Here is a 17794-nt window from a genome sequence, read left to right on the forward strand (position 1 = left end):
TCCACAGCGAGCTGCATGAGAGTTGGACATAATCGAAGAAAGGGAACCTGGATAAAGAGCTGAGACACAGGCTGCCACTGCCACTAAGTCACTCTATGGCCTTGGTCAAGTTCCTTAACGCATGACTGAAGTTCTTCTTTTACATAATAGGGAGAAGGCGAGTCACTGACCATTGTCAAGTGCTTTGGCATCATCGAATGAAACACATTATGGAAGCGTGACTAATTTTTCACAGCCTCCGACACACGCCGCTCCAGCAGACTGCTGATGCAAAGTTTACTGGCAACTTACAGGGCACTCTTCCAGCACTGAGGTACAGCACATTTCTCCTCTCCCTCCACCTCCTTTTATTTTTAAATTAATCTCTCACCCCAAACAGATCCACTACCTTTGGCAGGGGCATTTATTTTTGCCTGGTTTTGAGGGGGGTGAGGAATTTGTTTAGTTCTTCTGTTGCATTTCTAATCACCCTATATCTCCGTTTCATTGCCAGCCGCACTGAAGTGTGGATGGCAGGAAGTCAAGACAATCGAGTAGCTCTTCTGAAAGCCACTGCTAGGCTAAAAGAGGCTCGGCATCCTTATGGATGCAAGCCTTACAGAGCTGCTTTAAGCGCAGCTCTAGAGACACGGGAAGGGTCAGAGGACACGGGAAGACAGGACAAGGAGCAATGGGCTCAAGTCGAAGCAAGGGAAGTTGAGGTTGGATATTAGGAAAAACTCTCTCACTAGGAAGGTAGTAAAGCACTGGAACAGGTTACCCAGAGAAGTGGTGGCATATCCATCCTTGGAAGTTTTTTAGACCTGAGTAAATAAAGCCTTGACTGGGATGATGTACTTGGGTCCTGTTTTGAGGAGGGAGTTCAACTAGATGTGACCTCCTGAGGTCCCTTCCCACCCTCATTTTTTTATGATTCAAGTGCATGCTCTCCGTTGGGGAAAAGGTATATAAGCAATGCCCACTAACTACTCAGTGCTGGGCTATGGCATCCCTAAAATAAAAAGGCTCCTGGCACACTCAATAAATATTTCCCCACGTGTCCTAATATATACTTTTATGCTAAATACATCAATTGCTCCAATGCCTTCTCATTTATAGAGTTCATAGACATTAGGGCTGGAAGCGACTTCACGAGATCATCAGGTCCAACCCCCTGGCCCAAGGGGCAAGATGTCAGCTGGGGTCAGTGGATCCCAGCAAGATAAGCATCCAAGCATTTATTTATTTTTTTCTAGTATTTTAAAAGTCCCTTTACATTACTCATTTGTTCTTCTAATACATTCTTCTAATTCTAAATTATGCTACTGTATTCTAATATATTCCCTATACATGAGGTGGAGACATTACAACAGGGGCTGGTTAGTTTTATTCTAATACTTACCATGCATTCCTCATGGACTCCTCTACTGACTTCATTTGCCACTATTTTATAAACTCCTGTGCGTCTCCACATACTTTGTTAGGCTGATTCATTACCCTGCTCAATTCAGAACTGACCATGCTAATTAATTATCCAAATCCTAGAGAAGGAGGGTTGGAAGGGATCTCAGGAGTCCAACCCTCTGCTCCAAGCAATTAATTTGGAATTGACCATTCCAAAAAATTATTCCAATCATTCCACAATTATCCAGGCTTGTTAATCATCTTATTTCAGAAATGCCCGCCCTTATTCATTACCCTAATTACTTCTGAATTGTCCACCCTTATTAGCACAGATCCTGTTTTGTCTCTGTTTTAAAAAAAAAACAACTGCAATTTTTGGTTTAAAAAAAACCAAAATCCACATTTTTCCAAGAATAAAATGAAACACCACTAAGATATAGATATAGGGGTGTTTTGTTTTACACATAGAAAAATGCAGGTTTGGGTTGTTTGCTTCAACCCAAAAATTGGGTTTGGGTTTTTTTTGGTTTCAACCCAAAAATTGGAGGGGTGGTTCAACCCAAAAATTGGGGTTTGGAGGGGGTTTTTTAATTTTGGTTTCAACCCCAAAATTGGGGGGGGGGATTCAACCCCAAAAATTGGAGGGTTTTTTTTTTTAAACCAAAACTTGGGGATTTTTAAATTTAAATCAGAATCCCTGCGTATCAGTTACCCTAATTATTTCATAATTACCCATTCTGATGAGTGATCCTAATTAACGCGGGCGAACTCATCCCGGCTGTGCTCACCTGTCCCGGGTCCGGCGGCCGGCGCTGCCCAGCTTCATAGACCTCTAGCCGCCCCCCCCCCCCCGCGGGAGGACGTAGTACGTCCCCCCTCCCACCCCAACAGGTGCACAGGGCTGCCGGACCGAACCACCCCTGCCCCGCGGGGGGCGGCGCCGCGCGCACTCACCCCCGCCGCTCAGCCTCCCCTGCGCCCACCCGGCGCCGACCAGAGTAGGCAGGTAGACTGGGCGCCGCGTCCTTCTCCGCCTGCGCCTGCGCCCCTCGCGCGCTCCCATTGGCCCGCTGCGGGTCCGCCAGCGCGTTGCTTCCTCCCCCTGCAACGCGCGGTGCACTCGGGGGTTCCGGTGCTATCGCGTTCCGCCCGGCGCCTGTTCCGGGCCAGTCACGAGGTGGCGGGAAGGAGCCACCTCTTCTTCTCTTCTCCCCTCCTCTCCCCCAAACCGGGCTCCAGGCGGCGGCGCGAGCGGTGCACGGCGCTGGAGGGCGGAGTGCGCCGCCCTATGGCGTCCGGGTACCCCCGAGACCAGGTGGGTGACTGGAAAGGTGCTACGGGGTCCCCTTCCCCAACCCCAGGGGCTGTTGGGGGGCGAGTGGGGGGGGGGGGGGGCTCTGAGCCTGCCTCAGTTTACCCAGCGCCCACAAAGACCCCCCCCCCAATTATCAGGGGGTCTCTTATTGTGCATCGGGGAAAAACAACCCTGAAAACAAGTGAGATTGGGGCACAAAATAAAAATAATCCACAAAAAAAGCATTTTGGGGGGTGAAATTTTAAGATGAATTGTTATTTATTATTGCTGTTACTTATTATTGCTGTTTATTATTATTATTGCTATTCGTTATGTTGTTATTGTTGTTTCTGCACACGTGCTGATAGTTTCCTCTATGGACGCTGGCCTTTTGCTTTCCAAGTGGGGGAGCTGTGGGCTGACACACCCACTGGGGAAACTATCAGCATTGAGGTGTATAGCCATTAAGTTCAGAGGTTGTTAAGGACACGGCGATTGAGTTCCACAGAGAAATCTTAAGAAAACAGGGAAGGGAGCGAGGTCCCTTTGGGGCCCGATGATCTCACGAGGTTTCTTCCAGCCCTAATGTCTATGAAATCTATGATGTCACCAGTGAATAAGGGAACAGGAAGGGGACACCAGGTAGGGCGCAGTGGCTGGACCCCACTGGTTCAGCGGCAGAACAAGGAGCAATGGGCTCAAGCTGCAGCAAGGGAAGTTGAGGTTGGATGTTAGGAAGAATTTTCTCACCAGGAAGGTAGTAAAAACCTGGAAGAGGTTACCCAGAGAGATAGTGGGTCTTAAAAACCTGCAAGAATGGAGAGTCCAACTAGACAAAGCCTTGGCTGGGATGATGGAGTTGGGGCTGGTCTCGCTTGGAGCAGGGGGTTGGACTAGGTGTGACCTCCTGAGGTCCCTTCCCACCATCACTGTCTAGGATTCAAATGAGTCCACAAAGCCAGTAGATGCTGCCCAGTGAAATTCTGCCCAGAGATGTGTACAGATAAAGGACAGACTTTTTCTTTTCTAAATTTGTATCCAAGGCCAAATTTGCCCAAACTAAATCCCTATCCAAGAGTCCAGACCCATAAGTGGCCATACTAACCTGCAAACATCCTCCACCCGCACCAGGGGCTTCAGATGTTTCCAAAACCTTTGGTGGGTATCCTATTAGCAGTCCCAAGCTTGGGGTTTGGATGCCCCCAAGGTTTGCTTGCCCTTAACCATAAGGTCTTCAGAGCCAGCAAGGGAGGAGACTCCCATTTCTATAAGCAGGGCTTAAAGCTGCTGCGCCTCAGCAGGTAGCGAACCACGCCAAAAGAGCAATTCTCCTGTGATACGGTTCAGGAGAACTGCCTTCTTGGACACAGATGCGTGGTGTTTCCCCTGCCAGGTTAAGAAGCCACTGCACTTGTTTTGAGCCTTTGAGTGGCTGAGAAGCAACAGGCTTTTTCATATGCCCTTCTGTGATGTGGGCCAAAGCCCACCAAGTAGAACTGTAAGTCCCCTTTGGCAATGGGGCCACTAAGGGCATGTCACTGATGGCTTGGGGCAACAACAAACAGGGATGGGAGTGAGAATCATAGGTTAAAAATGAGTGCATCAAGGAGGGACACTGAGCAGACCACACCAGACGGTGCCCACTAGCCCTCGAATGAATCCAGGGAACAAGGGGACACTGCCCAGTGAAAGTTTGCCTGGAGATGTATGTGGGTGAGGGACAGGAAAACAGCCCTGTATTCCCCTTCTGCCAGAGCCTCCTCCCTGGTGAGACAGAGGGCTAGCTTAGCTAGGGCCAGGAGGAGTTTTTTTAACGGGTCCTGGGACTTGGTGGGGTCATGGATAGGGAGTGCATAAAAAAAGGAAAAAAAGTGTGTGGAGTAGTGCAACGAGAATTTCAGCAAGAGGTTCCTGAGGGGGTGAAGGAGCTGCAGCCTGGTGCACTCCAGGTGGGCATATGCCATGGGTCTTCCTCTGTTGCCAGAAAGGACAGATGTTGGGAGTGTCCATAAAACATGACAGATGGTGACAGCTCTATTGAGGACCCACATGCTGAGGTCTCTGGCTCATGAGATCAGGGGACAGTATAAGCTTCTCCATCAGGGATGCATGCCCTCACCTAGAGTGTCCTGCCACTGGGTCTGAACAAGTAAATGGCAGTTCTGATGTTCTCATGGTCATCATGCCTGCGGTTCCTTTCCAGGTACAGCGCAGGGGCCACCTACACTCGGTACCCATGGACAGCACCAGGCAGGAGCACGAAGAGAACATGAGGCAAGATGCTGGTCGTCCTCCACCGCTGACACAACAGGCTGGCAGGGGACTCCCATTGCTGTGACAGGTGGGTAAATGGATCTATTCCAGATCCATTCCAGGTGGCCCTGAACCTCAAAAAACACAGAAGAAGATCACTAGCTCTGTAGGGTGAGGCACAGCAAGGAAGGTTAAGGCCTTTGCTGCAGCTACATTTTGGAACTGGACTTTATTTATCACTTCTTGGCCTCTTGAAGGCTCAGATCAAGTATTTGTTAGTCTTTACACACAGAAAAGACTTGCAGTCAGTTGTGCTGCTTCGTTAGCATCTCTGCACGTTGTCCAGTCGGCAGTTTTTGATTTAAGTGCTGGAAAAGCAACATCATCTGAATGGACAGGGCAACGTTCGCCTGTTCCACCGCCTACTTTCATGACCGCAGCAGAGCCTCTTGTGGCACGGCCTGCAAGCCCCGAGAACACGTGGACTTCATTGAAAAGGTGGAATCATTCAACTACTCTGATTTTTTCAGGGATTATCTAATTCCCAACCATCCTTGCATATTGTCATCTAAATTCACAGAGGGCTGGGGCAGCAGGAGAAACTGGGTTACCCGGGATGGAAAACCAAACTTTGATTACCTCCTACAGACCTTTGGTAAGTTGCATTCTTAATATATTCATAATTATCCTGAATGTAAAAATGACAAAGATTTTAGTAATTTTCCTTCCCCCTGCACCCTACTTCAGGCTTTTAAGCCTAGGAATAAAAAAAATGAGTCCGAAGGGTGTACTCAGACGTTCACTTGCAACAGCTGCAAATTGCTGGCCTGTTGTGTTAATATGAAGTTAGAGGATAGTTGGAGAAGCGCTGAGGTCCCGGAGGGGAGCCAGGTGTCCAAGGAGAGTAGTCGCTCCTTAAGGAGACGATCCTCCAAGCCCAAAGGAAGGTAATCCCAACAAGGATCAAAGGGAGCAGGAGAGCACACAAGCCTCCGTGGTTCACCAAAAGCATCCGGGAATGTCTCCTTGCTAAAAAGGAGGCTTACACCCAATGGAAAGAAGGGGTCATCACCAGGGAGGGCTATTCTGCAGTTGCTCGGGGATGTATGGGGTAGTTAGGAAGGCCAAGGCAGAGATGGAACTGGGACTAGCTTCCCAGATTAAGGACAATAAGTCCTTTTTTAAATGCATAGGGGGCAAAAAGAAGGTCCCGGGTAATGTGGGGCCCTTGCAGGACACAATGGGAAACTTGGTCATCACAGCAGACGGCAAAGCTAATATGTTTAACGATTTCTTTGCCTCCGTCTTCCTAAGTTGGAACCAGAACAGCCACCTCCCTGCTGGGCCCCCCTCAGGCCCCGGGGGAGGCACACCTGGGCCACGGGTTAGCGAGGATTTATTTAGGGAGCTTCTGGAGGGGTTGGACGTATTCAAGTCAGCCGGCCCTGATGATCTCCACCCTAGAGTTCTAAAGGAACTGGCCGAGGTCATTGCAAGTCCCCTGGCACGGCTTTACGAGCACTCGTGGTGCTCTGGAGAGGTACCGGAGGACTGGAAGAGGGCCAACGTGGTCCCCATCTTCAAAAAAGGCAGGAAGGAGGACCCGGGAAACTATAGGCCGGTTAATCTTACCTCAATCCCAGACAAGCTGAGAAAATTATGCTGGCACACATCCAGGAGGGGCCAGCAGGGGACCGCATGCTTAGGGGCAACCAACACGGGTTCATCAGTGGCAGGTCCTGTCAGACCAACCTGGCGGCCTTTTACGATCAGATCACCAGATCATTAGATGCAGGGGTAGCAGTGGACATCGTCTTCCTGGACTTCCGGAAGGCTTTCGACACTCTCTCTTACCCCATTCTCATTAAGAAACTGGGGGGCTGTGGTGTAGACACCCACACAGTCAAATGGGTCATCAACTGGCTGGAGGGCCGCACCCAGAGGGTGGTAGTGGATGGGTCCTTCTCAACCTGGAGGGATGTGGGCAGTGGGGTCCCGCAGGGCTCGGTCCTCGGGCCCGCACTGTTCAACATCTTCATCAGTGATTTGGATGATGGGGTAAAAAGCACCCTGTTCAAATTTGCTGATGACACTAAGATGTGGGGGGACATGGGCACACTGGAAGGATGCAACAGGCTACAATCAGACCTAGACAGGTTACAAGGGTGGGCGGACAAGAATAGGATGGGCTTCAACACAGACAAGTGCAAGGTGATGCACCTCGGGAGGAACAACCGGCACCACACCTACAGGTTGGGGAACTCCCTTCTTGTCAGCACGGAGGTGGAAAAGGATCTTGGGGTCATCATTGACTCCAAGATGAACATGGGCCGGCAGTGTGGGAATGCGGTCAGGAAGGCCAACTGCACCTTGTCATGCATCCACAGATGCATCTCGAGCAGGTCCAGGGAGGTGATCCTCCCCCTCTATGCGGCACTGGTCAGGACGCAGCTGGAGTACTGCATCCAGTTCTGGATGCCACACTTCAAGAGGGATGTCGACCGCATGGAGAGGCTCCGGAGGAGGCCACTCGCATGATCAGGGGACAACAGGGCAGGCCCTATGAAGAGAGGCTACGGGACCTGAACCTGTTCAGCCTCCACAAGAGAAGGCTGAGGGGGGATCTTGTGGCCTGTTATAAACTAGTCAGGGGGGATCAGCAGGCACTGGGGGAGTCGCTGTTCCCCCGAGCACCGCCAGGAGTGACCAGGAATAACGGTCACAAGCTGGCAGAGGGTAGGTTTAGGTTAGACATCAGGAGGCGCTACTTCACGGTCAGGGCGGCTAGGGTCTGGAACCAACTTCCCAGAGAAGTGGTGCAGGCTTCTACCCTGGGAGTGTTTAAGAGGAGGTTAGATGCACATCTTGCTGGGGTCGTTTGACCCCAGTACTTTTTCCTGCCATGGCAGGGGGTCGGACTAGATGATCTGCTCGGGTCCCTTCCGACCCTAGAAACTATGAAAGTATGCTAGATAATCCTTGTCTGAAAGGGAGCAACTTTGCAATGCCTGGATGACACTTAACACATACTAAACTGCTTGGGCATGCATTTGCTCCCATTTTAACTGCACATAGTGTTAAGTTGAACATGTGACACCACCTTCACATACTTTACGTTCCATCATGTAATTCAAAGTTGTCCAATTGGCAGCCCACAATGGCTTAGTGTGGCCCCTGGACTCCTGCCTGCTGCCCCCATTGCTCCTGCACTGCTCTAGGATCTGGTGACAGCAGCTGGAGGGGGCAGGAATTGCCCGCATGGTGGTGGATGGTAGCAGGGAGACTTGCATAGTTGGGGGGGGTCCCAAGAAGTCTGTGCAGCGTGTATCCTGCCTGGGCTGTGGGCCTGCAACCTATGCAGCATTTGGCCTTCTGGCCTCTGAAGTTGGACAGTCCTACTGTAATTTATGCAACTGCTTCTCTTTAAACTTGTGAATTGTCCTACACATGCTCAAGTGCTTGTCTGTTTATGTGAGTTGGAGAGAATTAGACTCCTGCTATCATGCATCTTCATACTCTATCCTGCAAGAGTCATAATTTTTTTCAGCAACCCATATCTCATTCCCGGTCCTGTTTACTTGGTAAGACTTGCTGAAAGGTCACTACTGCAAGCATTGTTAGGACTTCCGATACTCATGATATAAATAATGCTGTTGATCTCAGGGAAGTGAGATGGATGAAACAATCCGTGTCTTCATATATATTTATACAGCACCTACCACAGGTGCAGCCTAGGTGCAAAATACAGGAGGTTTTAGATTTGCTGTCAATTGTTTTTTTTCCCCCAAAATGTTTACATTTCAGGGGAGGCTGTAGTACCTGTTGCCAACTGTGAGGTCAAGGAGTACAATGCCAATCCAAAGGAACAGATCCCTTTCAAAGAATATGTTAGCTATTGGAAAGAACACATTGCACGTAACTACTCCTCACCCCGGGGGTGCCTCTATTTGAAAGACTGGCACTTGTACAGGTAAGAGAGCACTTTGATTCCCTCTGCATGCCATAACACAACAGTAAACTTCTTACTCATTTACACTACTCTCTCCTTACTGTAGGTAGTGTCATTATTTAGCAGCTGTCCACTGAAATACTACTGCTGCACTACACTGAGGTACCACACCTCTTGGAGTTCTTCCAACCATTCTCATAGTGTGAGACACATCTTATAAAGACAGTGTCTCCTGGATACCTCCCATCTCCCTCTCACAGTCTTTTTGTGTGAATATCCCAGGGGCAACTTCAGGGATGTCACAGTGGCTATCATTTTGGCCTTTGGCTTATGGTAAAAGTTTACAAGGAAAAGATATGTCGGGATCATTTGTGCCATTAACCGTACCTAAGTGAAGTAAGCACTTTTGTCCTTTCATTGAAAAAGTTAATTGTAAATCTCCTTTTCTGTTTGTTGCATCTTCCCATCCTGGATGCTTCTTTCCCGTTTCCCCAGAGAGGAGTGGAGAAGCAAGCCTTCACATGCATCCTGGGCTGCACTGGTGGTCTTGTGGCTATGTCAGGGGGCTGGTGCTCCCAGCTGGGCAGAGTGTTTGCTGACCTGTCAGCATGGCTCTAGGTGAAACCAGAGAGGTGGGGAATGCTGACCCATCTGGCTAGTGGCCTGCAAGTGCCACACGCAGACTCTAACTGGCTTAGGGACCGCACCCAGAGAGTGATGGTGGATGGGTTGTTCTCAGCCTGGAAGGAGGTGGGCAGTGGGGTTCCACCAGGTTCGGTCCTTGGACCGGTGTAAATATCTTCATCAGCAATTTGGATGAGGGTGTGGAGAGCACTTTCTTCAAGTTCACAGATGATACCAAGTTATGAGGCAAAGTTAACACGCCAGAGGGCAGGGAACAGATACAAGCCAACCTGGACAGGTTGGATCAATGGGCGGAATGAAGTAAGATGCAGTTCAACAAAGATAAACGTAAGGTACTCCACCTAGGAAGGAGGAATCCTCAGCACACCTATAGGTTGGGGGATGACCTCCTCAGCAGCTCAGAGGCTGAGAGAAATCTTGGAGTCATAGTTAAGTCCAAGATGAACATGAGCCACCAGTGTAACGAGGCCATCAACGAAGCCAGTCACACCTTGTCGTGTATTAGCAGTTGCATGACCAACAGATGGAGGGAGGTGATGTTCCTCCTCTATGTGGCATTGGTCAGGCTGCAGTTGGAGCACTGTGTCCAGTTTTGGGCACTGCACTTCAAGAGGGACATGGAGAATCTGGAGAGGGTTCAGAGGAGGGCCACTTGCATGATTAGTGGCCTCCATGAAAGACCCTATGAGGGGAGGTTGAGAGATCTCGATCTCTTCAGCCTTCACAAGAGACACCTGACAGGAGACCCTGTAGCCACTTATAAGTTTATCAAGGGAGGACAACAGGGAATTGGTGATGCGCTATTTGCCAGAGCATCCCAGGGAGTAACTAGGAACAATGAGTGCAAACTAGTGGAGAGCAGATTTAGGTTAGACATTAGGAAGAATTTTTTTTTTACAGTAAGGATGGCCAGAATCTGGAATGGGCTGCCAAGAGAGGTGGTGCTATCACCTACCTTGGAGATCTTCAAGAGGAGGCTTGATAGACACCTAGCTGGGGTTGTCTGACTTCGGTCCTCTTTCCTGCCAGAGACAGGGGACCAGACACAATGATCCATTGTGGTTCCTTCTGACTCTACAATCTATGAATCTGGACACTTGCTCCCCTCTTCATGCTGTCCGCACCTCTAGTGCTCCTCTCCCCCTGCTGTAGCTTCCCTTCCTCCCTGGCTGACTCTGGCCGCCGATTCTAGTTTGCTGCATTGAAAGTGGCTCCTGTTTCTCTGGCCCTGTCTGCAGTGGCAGGGACTTCTAGGATAAGCATCTAGACAGGGCCTTCCTGTTGGCCTGCATCTACTTTTATAGACATGGAGGTTCTGCTTTGCTATGAAGAGTCTGGTTGGTTGTAAAAAACAGCTTTTTAAGACCGCCAAGAGGCAGCAGCATACTAACTGATATAATTCTTCAGGGGCAGTCAGGACATCTATAAACTGGCTTTGGCTTCATATACATCTGCTAGGAGGTGACTCAGTTGGACAAATGACTAGGCACAGAGGCTTCTTACTGAGGGAGGACACTTGTTTTCTAAAGTACTTTTCCTTCCATGTTCTGCAAACAATGGTTGACCATCCCCCTGTTCATGTGGGTGGGCAGATAGAGGACCCGGGACTGTTAACTGACTTGAAGAAGATGACAGTAAGGTATCAGCGACCCACTTCCAACACCGGTCTAGCACTCTTAACTACTGGGAAGCTGAAATTCTGACTGAAGATTGCCTTCCTCTGAAACTCTTTGCTTTGTCTTTTTTTAAGAGCTTTCCCAGAGCAAGATGTCTATACAATCCCTATCTACTTCTCTTCTGACTGGCTAAATGAATACTGGGATGCCTTAGCTGTGGATGACTATCGCTTTGTCTACATGGGACCTAAAGGGTCATGGTAAAAGTACCTTTGTTTCTCCTCATTCTTATGTACTGCTCAAAAGGTGTTATTATTAGCATTCCAGTAGCATCCAGAAATCTCCATCACCGCTGAGGGCTATTGTGCTGGGTGCAACACAACATAAAATAAGGCAACTTAATCTAAGCAGAGCAGTAGTTCTTAACTAGAGTGGCACAGGATCCTTTTAAGGGTGCCATAGCATATTTGTACTGTTCACTGTGCAAACAACTACATATAATTCACAAGATAAACCCAGAGGTCGTGTCCAGATGAGCTTGGACATGTAGTATGTGGTGCCACGCACCGCACATGCAGGTATTCCCCGTGCTGCTACCTTGCAGTCTGTGTGTGGGGGGGTGTTAACCTTGGGAGATCCTGGGGTCAAAAAACGTGTACCTTAAAAGATTGGGGTGGTGCACATGTGCTGCCCAAAACCACAGCCTGGCCAGCCAAAGCCACACTCCAGCTGCTGGCCAGGTTCCTGGCTGCAATAACACTACGGCTGCAGCTCTCTGGGGCCCCAGGACCCCAGGTAAGGCTGCTGGGGCCAAGACAGTTGCTGGCCCCAGCTTCACCTACCCAACCTGGGGTAATCTACCATGCTCCATAGTTCCCCGAAGACAAGTAAAAGTGGCACAAGGTGTACCACTGCTGCTTGTCCCCAGGGAAGCAAACGACCGCGCTCATCTGGGCAAGGCCAGAGATTCTAAATGGGAATTCAGAATATCAAAAGCATTTTGATCTGTCATGGACTTTGAGTTCTTTGTCACACAGGAATGGCTCTCTAATATTTCTGTAGTCAAAAGATGATTGAAAGCTAAGAGCATCATTCTCCAGCAACACCTGGAGTCAAAAAAGTTTGAAAAACACAAAGTAGAGACAAGGTCTAACAGGCGGGTATAAAGCACAAGAGGAAATGAGGTCAGAGAGAAGGAACTAAGTGCCACCAGTAAGATTGCCTATCCTAGCCAAGTGTACAATTTGTGCAGTGGAAGTGCACCATAGTACCATTACATCTTACTGGGGCTAAAAAAATGGAGAGTGAATAGGGAAAAAGCAGCAAACTGTAGTCCTTCCTCAGAAAAAACAGATTTGCCTAAGCAGAGCACAACAGAAACTATCAACACGACTGATTTAGAATACAAGCACACACAAAGCAGTTAGAACTTGCGCTTCACATTAAGACCTGCAGCTTTGACATATCCAGGGGAGGAAAATACAAGTGAGGATTTCTGCACTGAATATCCTAGCAGCTTGAGTAAATGCACAGAGATTGAGCAGCAGTGAAGTGCCTTTGCTTCAAGTATTGAAGCCTTTCATGTATTGAGCGTGTAGGGCCAGCAAAAGCCTCACGAGGGAGCTGATGAGTTAACTAAGTGCTTTGTAGGTACAAAACAAAGTCCAGCTTTGTATTGTTCACTGGTGATAAACCAGCCCTTTCCATATTGGCTTCAACCTATACTGTAGAACCTGCTGCCCTCAAATGACCTGAGATCTAGATTGAAAACTTCTCAGCAGGGAGAAAGGGTGGGTATGAAGGGGAGAGGGTGCTTAAACTTGGTTTTGACCAACAAAGAGGTGATAGGAGTTGCATGTCTACACTGTGCCTCCAGCGTGTCGTGGGACAAATGCTTGTAGGTGCATTCTGCTCCTGTTTGTCTAGCTCAGTGGTGAGGCCATGTGCATGGGAGCTGCATTGTAGAATTTTGGAGATCTGTCTGAAGCCAGAAAATGCTCTTAGCTTTGAATTTGCTTACGGGTTTTGTCTCAGTTTGCTGAACCCTCTGTCTTGGCCCACAGGACTCCATTTCATGCAGACGTCTTCCGTTCCTACAGCTGGTCAGCCAATATCTGTGGGAAAAAGAAATGGCTGCTCTACCCTCCAGAGGAGGAGGAGTACCTTAGAGATCGCCATGGTAACTTGCCTTTTGACATCACTGCGCCTAATCTTCATGACAGCAGCATTTACCCTCGCTGTGCCCAAAGCTCCCCCCCTGTTGAAGTCATACAGGAAGCAGGAGAGATCATCTTCATCCCTAGTGGATGGCATCATCAGGTTTACAACCTGGTAAGATAACTGTGACCCTCAGCAGCCACATGCTTCCTGAAACCCTCTGAAGAGTTTCTTTAGGCAGTTAAGGCATCGCGTTTGCAGAAGAGCAGCAGGTAGTATGCAAGAACTAGGGGAAATGCACTCACCATGAAGTTAAATTAGCCCATGCTGAGCCCCATAGCTGTGTCCAGACAAGCTCAGCCATGTGGTATGTGGCACTGGTGCACATACTGCATGTTCAGCTGTTCTCCACACTGCAAGGAAGCAGTGCAGGGGTTGGAGGGAGGTTTGACCCCTGGATATCCAGGGGTCACAACCGCATAAAGAAAAAGTGGAGCAGCACGCATGGGGGCAGTGTGTGCTGCTCAGAAACAGAGTCTAGCCGGCCAGAGCTGCACTCCAGCTGCCAGCCAGGCTCCAAGCGGCAGGATCACCACTGCTGCAGCCCAGGAAGCCCCCAGGACCCTATCTAAGGCTGCTGAGGCCGGCGTCCTTGACACCACCCAAGGTAACCTGCTGCGCGCCAGAGGGCAAATGGCACAGGCGTTCCCTGGGAACAAGTAGTGGCAGCACAAGGTGTCCCACTGCTAGTTGTCCCCGGGTAGCCAAATGCCCACACTTGTGTGGATGTGGCCCATGCAACCATAGCTGGAAGACTTAGAATCAGTTAAACTATAAAGTGTCACCTTGCCTTCCTTGAGGAATGTAGTCTAGATATATCCTGACTTACACTGCCCAGGAGTTTTGCAAACATCAGCACATTAGCTAACTTAAACCACACTTCTCTTTTTAATACATAGATTTACAGCAAAACACAATTGGTTCTGGTTGTATTCAGGAAGGGGGAAGAAATAGTGCAAAGACCAAGTGTCAGAGAGGAAGCCTGAGCAGGGGGAAATGTGGGCAGGAGGTTTTTAACAAAGAGATGGTCTTTGAAGATGAGCGAGTCGCTTTGACATTACAGGGGCCATTCCACTCACTGAGGGAGGGATAGTGGGTGGGATTTCATGTGTCTGCACTCTGTGTGCACACACTCACAGGCTGAGGTTAATAATTAGTTAAATTCACAATGTCTTGCAGGAGGATACCATTTCCATTAATCACAACTGGGTGAATGGCTGCAACGTAGCTATCATGTGGTGCTTCCTGCAGGATGAATTGGCAGCTGTCCAACGGGAAATTAGTGAATGGAGAGAGACTATGGATGATTGGCACCTACAATGTCAGGTATAACAGCTGGTCAAACTATGAACGCCACTTTGCATGGTCCCTATCAGCTTTAAGACGGATAGGGCCTTATGCTGGTTCCTATTCGGAGGTTTATGCTTGTTTCCAAGTTGGGAAACAGCATGAGCAAGTCAGTTTGATGGTTAGAGACTTGTGCAAGCACATGTGCTTGCACCATTCATTTCAGAATAGGTGACTACAGAGCTGAAGTTTTGTGTGTTGATCCTTGCCCACCAATCCAATTTCTAGACCTTTTCATTACTAGTTAAGTCAAGTTTCATGAAAGGCAGTCAGTGGTACATTTCCCTGCTTGAAATCTATTGCCCTTGGGAACAGTAAAGCTGATGTTATAGAACCCTAGGCAGGACGATTGCTTGAATACGATGTTAAAATCCCTTGAGATCCAATGGAGTGTGCTGCTTAAGACCAGTTTAGAAGCACTGGCTGCAGCAGGTCTTACTTTTGCAAGTGCCGCTTTGAGAAGGAATAACTGTAATTGAGTGATATTCTCTATCCAAAGCTCCAAAAACCTTTATGAAGCAGCCTGTAAAGGTGGAGGAAGTCTTATTTAAGGAAACTACTCTGCAGCTGGCAGAGAGCAGCTCCGGCAAGTGAACACATACAACAGAATGGAAACAAGCCGGCAGCACCACGGCAATTGATTGTGGCATTTGGAAATAATCAAATTTCCTATCCATGACAATACATTTTACTCTTACTAGGCAGCAGGAAACCACAAGAGAAAGGCTTAAATGTGGTTACCATAAATATTTCAGCCACTTACTGCCTTGATAAGGGTGGGTTTGTTTTCACTCTTGCTCTAGTTAAAAAGGAGGCATTTAAGCTTAGCGTGGCTTGTTCCTTAGGTAATCATGAAAAGCTGCACGGGCATAGACTACAAAGAGTTCTACAACTTCCTGAAGGTGATTGCAGAGAACAGGATTTCAGCCTTGAAAAGTGTCCTGGATGACGAAGCTTTAGCAAAGAACAGTCCCAAAGCTGCCATCTCCACTCTAGGCATGCTGCACTCAGTGTTTGACTTAAAGAGGACTGTGGAAGTGCTAACTTCTTTGAGCGCTAATGAGGATTTCAAGAAACTGGACCTCAAGTCTCTTTCCCCACCTCCAGAGGCATTACTTCACCACTTGAAAGCAGCCATAGACACTGCTCTGTTATAGTTTCCTATTTTATTCAGCTATTTGTAAAATGCACCTGTTGCAACAGAGGCACGTAGGGGAAGCAGAAAATACCTGTATTTACAGCTATTACAGTTTAAGCACAATAAGCCTTAATGGAGATTAGGGAAAGGGAGTATATTAGGATACAAGGCACACTATACATACTCTCAAGAAGGTAAGGAAGTCCATAGGATCAGACTCTGTTGGCGCAAGATAGAAATGGCTCAACTGAACATTCAAGGACAAATAGTTGCCTTCCTGCTTTGTATTCTTAGCTTAGGGTCATGGGTCCTTAGAATTTACCATCTACACTGTTCATCCATTTGAGTCATTCACACATGAAGATATACTCTCTAACTTGTCTACGCCATTCAAAGCATGCATGTTATATCCAGCAAAAGTTGTTCTCTGAGCTTTAATCAACTAAAAAACAGCAAGTTTTAAAAAAAAAAAAAAGTTTAGAAAACTAAGCAAAGACAGTTCATCATGGCTGGCTGGATGCAGCCTTAGCTTATTTTTCTAGTGGAGGAGGAATGGTTTTAAACAGGCTGATAGGAAATTCTGCATGATTTCAGAGCACAAACCACAAATTTGGTGCTACCACATTAAAATGTCTGCATGGCACTGAGAACAAGCATTTTCAATAAAACTGAAAAGCATCCTTATTGCTGTTAGCAGTTTGCACCTAAAGAGTTGGTGTGGAAATGTAGTTGCAACCAGTGTTTCTGTGAACAAACTCCAGTCTTAGGGATTAGTTTTTAAATTATTGATCGAAACTTCCTCAATCTTTGCCATAGGTGGCCACTGATGCTGCTATGTTTCTAAAACTGCACATTAAAATATTTAAATACCTTGGCTAAAATCTCATTCTTCTAAGAACCTTCCTTCAAATATGAATTGTATACATGGTTTAATCAGTATCTTGCAGTTGAAGTTGTACACTTAATAGAAAGCAACCCTACCCCCAGTATTATTGTCTTCAGTGAAAAGCACTGGGAAAGCAGCATAGAGAGATCATATTAAGTTTGCGTTAATTATAAAAGATGACTAAATTGCTTGCTGGCTGTTTCTTCGGACTGGATAATGACCAGGTTTTGCGCACTTGAGACATTAAAGTTCATAGCTATTCAACGAATTTTACTTTCCCCATAAAGGAAAAACTTACTATGCGCATCCTTACCTACCCTAGCAGTGGTATGAGAGTTCATGTGGTCTAATAGGAGTCTGTCCCAGTGGTGGGATTCCCTGGATTCCAGTGCAGTTCATTTTGACAAAACAATGGCATGAAAACAGATGCTGGCCCATTCAACAAAGTCTCTCAATGTGCCAGAAGTGTTTTACATACCAAGTACTTGAGTTCAGAAACTAAGGCATATGTTTGCCTTTGGTTATAGGGTCCAGTCTTTAAACAGTTCAGCAATGCGTGCAGCAGTAGGAGACCCTAACAGTATGTTAAACAGGGTGACTCAACCCAACAAAGTTCTTTTGCTAGGGGTAGACACATGTTTGAAATCAGACCACAGCATGGTCTTCCTCAACTTCCTTGCAAGAATGAAAGAATTTCAGGATACATTCCAAGCAGGTGTTGAAAACAAGGAAATGTAGAACTAGAGCTATCCTGGGGATTGCCATTGACAGTATTTTACATGATTTGCCAACTGAATATACTGGAGCATTTTAATTATCACAGCCTTGGACTCATCTTGGGAGACATGTTCAGCTCCTTGTCAGGCACAGGATTCAAACCTACCTCTCCAGCAGACACTGCAGTCTGAACACAGCACTTTGACAACTTGTACATCTTCCCAGGCAGCTGTGCTGTCTGCCACTTGCATCGCTACTCTGCAGTTGACAGCATGAAGGATCCACAGATGAAAAGCTTTCCTTGTCTTGCACTGCAGCTGTTTTGTTTTTTTTTGTCCAGGTAAAAAAT

At 47.7% G+C, this 17794-nt stretch overlaps 2 protein-coding genes across 5 annotated transcripts in view; one reads left to right on the forward strand and one right to left on the reverse strand.

Moving 5' to 3' along the window:
* SNAP47 (synaptosome associated protein 47) overlaps positions 1–2416 on the reverse strand; it is a 41393-nt gene extending 38977 nt beyond the window's left edge. The window contains exon 1 of one of the 4 annotated variants that reach the window (XM_090047957.1): positions 2338–2416. Coding sequence is in view for 1 of the 4 variants with exons in the window: in XM_090047956.1 (XP_089904082.1) it covers positions 1382–1388 (7 nt within the window). In the remaining 3 variants the exon portion in view is untranslated. Of the gene's footprint in view, positions 1–1381; positions 1400–2171; positions 2214–2337 lie in introns of those variants that run through there. The other 3 variants (XM_090047959.1, XM_090047958.1, XM_090047956.1) reach the window with 3 other exon arrangements.
* Positions 2417–2523: 107 nt separating this feature from the next.
* On the forward strand, positions 2524–16716 carry JMJD4 (jumonji domain containing 4). The gene is made up of 7 exons (XM_090047962.1): positions 2524–2698; positions 4881–5585; positions 8735–8900; positions 11275–11400; positions 13204–13471; positions 14537–14683; positions 15550–16716. The coding sequence occupies exons 2-7, from the start codon at positions 5321–5323 to the stop codon at positions 15859–15861; spliced, it is 1284 nt and encodes a 427-aa protein (XP_089904088.1). The 5' UTR covers positions 2524–2698; positions 4881–5320; the 3' UTR covers positions 15862–16716.
* The last annotated feature ends 1078 nt before the right edge of the window (positions 16717–17794 follow it).

The sequence above is a fragment of the Crocodylus siamensis genome, chromosome 5 (assembly GCF_052110815.1).
Source record: "Crocodylus siamensis isolate JL-2025a chromosome 5, ASM5211081v1, whole genome shotgun sequence".
Taxonomy (NCBI): Eukaryota; Metazoa; Chordata; order Crocodylia; family Crocodylidae; genus Crocodylus; species Crocodylus siamensis.